This window comes from Laccaria bicolor, genomic scaffold, assembly GCF_000143565.1.
Source record: "Laccaria bicolor S238N-H82 LACBIscaffold_29 genomic scaffold, whole genome shotgun sequence".
Classification (NCBI taxonomy): domain Eukaryota; kingdom Fungi; phylum Basidiomycota; class Agaricomycetes; order Agaricales; family Hydnangiaceae; genus Laccaria; species Laccaria bicolor.
This window is the reverse complement of record NW_001889900.1, coordinates 492,220-495,048: the sequence shown is the minus strand read 5'-3', so window position 1 is coordinate 495,048 and position 2,829 is coordinate 492,220. Positions and strand designations below refer to the sequence as shown.

Sequence of the window (2,829 nt, the reverse complement as noted above, 5' to 3'; positions counted from 1 at the left end):
ATTCAAAGAATTGGATAACCTCATAGGTACCCAAAAATGGGTGACTGAAGTGGCAGTGGACCTTTTTGAACATCAGTCACCTCCTCATGGAAAATGTTCCTGTGTACTATTTCTGGCAAGAAGATACAGACGATCAGCCCTGCTTCGTGCGCCTATCCCCCACAATTTTGAAAGCATACCATGACACGTGTGACTCTCTCAATAAGACGGAGGTCTTTGGTAATGAAATGGTGGGATTCCAGGATGACATCACCACCATCAAGCAGTACAATGAATTCTTCCAGCTGAAACACACGCCTAACTCCAGGCTTTCCCTCTCTTTCTCTGACATTCCCCCAGATGCTGTCGTTTACATTTGCGACTTCGAAGGGTGGTCCACAAGGCTCATAATGGATGCTTCCCTTATCGGGGACTATCTAGCAAGATACCACTCCTGCATCAAAACAGACGAGAACACTTCCTACGTTACCATTTGGCATTGGAAACCATGCCATTCACTCACCAGAGGCACTCAATGTGCAGGCCAATGGGGAGCAGGCTTTAGCCAGGAAGCTCGAAGGGGAGACTGGGAGATTTGTGAACTGTTTAAAGCAGTACATGCCCCTATAGGCAAGGCACACTTCGATGAGTGTGGGAGGATAACTCTAGTCAGTAGGCTGGGTGACGTTTACGAAGGCAAGACAGGAAGCCCCATGGACACAGAGTCACAACACAATCAACAGGTCCTGCCTCGTCCTAGTTGGGTACCAGCCACACACCCACAGCTAGCAGTGCCAGTCCCAACCTCACCACTCAATATGGCCTCAAGATGGGTGCAGTCAATGATAGCACCATTGAGCCTTCCCAGGTCCAGGGCCTCTTCAGCAGCATGTCATTCACGCAGCTCAGGCGACCATGACTTTCATCGATGTTCTGCATCTCCAGAACATAGCCAGGCTGAGCCAAAGGACCAACTACCAGAGTGGCGAGCCTCCTACATCAAGGAGCTATGCACCTTGGGGGGCCAGTACGCTAATGACGCTGCCATCTGGGCTAGTAAGAAGCCCTTGTCTTGGAACCTGGACTACCTCGACATTGGATACTTGTTGCTGCCAGACTTGAGGGTGCAAGCACATCTATGCTACTGGGCTGCTTGTTTGCAGGATGCATCAACATTGGCCAGGATTCTTTTCAAGGCAGTCACCCATGGCATCCCTTTTGGTATCGGTGTTGGAGAGGTGCTGAGTGACACAGAGAGCATGTAGACATGAACGAGATGGTGGTATTGACTGGAGAACCTACAAACACAACATGACATGTAGATGTGTATGTAATGACCCTCTGACACCTAAGCGAGACCCCAAACACCAGGGGGATGGAGTATGCATCTGCCAGGATGCACTACTCCAGCATTAAAGTTGAAGATTTCGAATGGTTCAAGCCAGGAGAAGTCTCGGACACAGACCGCTTAGTGGGAAAGCTGACATGCATCATCGAGCCCCCATTTGCATACACGGCCCCCGGCACTTTGAGAGCCTATTACATGAGCAGAGTCAATGATATCATCCACTGACCACATGCAAGAGTTCTGATAAGCCTAGGGGGACCTGAAGCATGGCTAGGTTGCAAATGGGGTGGCTCTGAGCTAGTCGCACGATTCATGGAAGGACCCTCCCCAGATGTGTATTTACACAGGTGCGGTTACATTGACTTGGACGACGAACACCCCTTGTTCTTATACATGGACGAAATGAGTCCCCAAGAAGTGGACGTCCTTTTTGGGTGCATACACAGTGATAGTGACAAGGACCGTTCACTGTATCCATCAAGAGATATCCTTGACAAGGGTTGCTTTTTCTGGATTGGAGAGTGGGACAAGTGCATGGATGACATGTTCAACGATCTTACGAAGGACATCCTTCAGGGCTCAGCAAAATTCAAGACTCCAGGCATGTGGAACGATTATTTCCACCAGCTGAATCGCAGGCACTGCGGACCAAAGGAGCACCTCAACCAAGTGGTGCCCACGATGTTGGGCAAACTTCATACTAAACTCCTTGACGGATTTGCAGTCGACTGGCATAAGCGTCGTATCACCGATATCGAGTTGCCAGAGGAATATCGACCTTGTTGGATCAGAAATAGGGGGCTCTGTAAAGGGATAGAATGACAAAACACAAGGTATCCCATATTCCACTTCCTTCTACAATATTTCCTCCCCAACATTGCCTCATTCACAAGAACTCTCAGTTGGAACACTACACAGTCATCCCAGTCACGATAGTCACATTAGTCACACTCAGTACAATTCGCTTAGTCATGCACAGAATGATCATCTATTTTTCTATCTGCCATCTCTGTGCAAAAACCCATATATTTGAACATTGTCTTCATGACTCAAATACAGGTGTCTCAGAGAGGTCTTATCAGTGCCCCCCCTATTCCTGCAGGAATCCAGTCATTCCAGTGGAATTCTGGTGGAATGGAATTTAGCAGAAGGCTCTGCTAAATTGTTTATTCCGGTGTGTTCCATTCCAGTGGAATTCCGGTGGATTCCGGAATGTACACCGGAATGTTCCCCGGAATGGTGTTCCCCGGAATGGGCAGGAATGGTGTTCCCCGGAGTGGGCAGGAATGGGATTCCAGTCCAATCTGTTTATTTTATTTATTTGTTACTGTATTATAGTTTATTTATTTTCAATGGATCACAAACAATGTTTGTTTGGTGAACATGCTCACCAAACATGGCCACTCTCTTCTTCCACCACCACCACCATGCTCGTCACCGCTGCCAACGCCACGCCATCACCGTCACCCATAGCCACCACTGCCAACGTCGCTCCTCGATCA

At 48.5% G+C, this 2,829-nt stretch overlaps 1 protein-coding gene across 1 annotated transcript in view; it reads left to right on the top strand.

Moving 5' to 3' along the window:
* Positions 1-1,244, top strand: part of LACBIDRAFT_330818 (uncharacterized protein) — a gene marked incomplete at both ends in the record, with an annotated part of 1,532 nt that extends 288 nt beyond the window's left edge. The window contains one exon of the mRNA XM_001885161.1: positions 77-1,244. Coding sequence (XP_001885196.1) covers positions 77-1,244 — 1,168 coding nt within the window. The remainder of the gene's footprint in view (positions 1-76) is intronic.
* Positions 1,245-2,829: the final 1,585 nt, after the last annotated feature.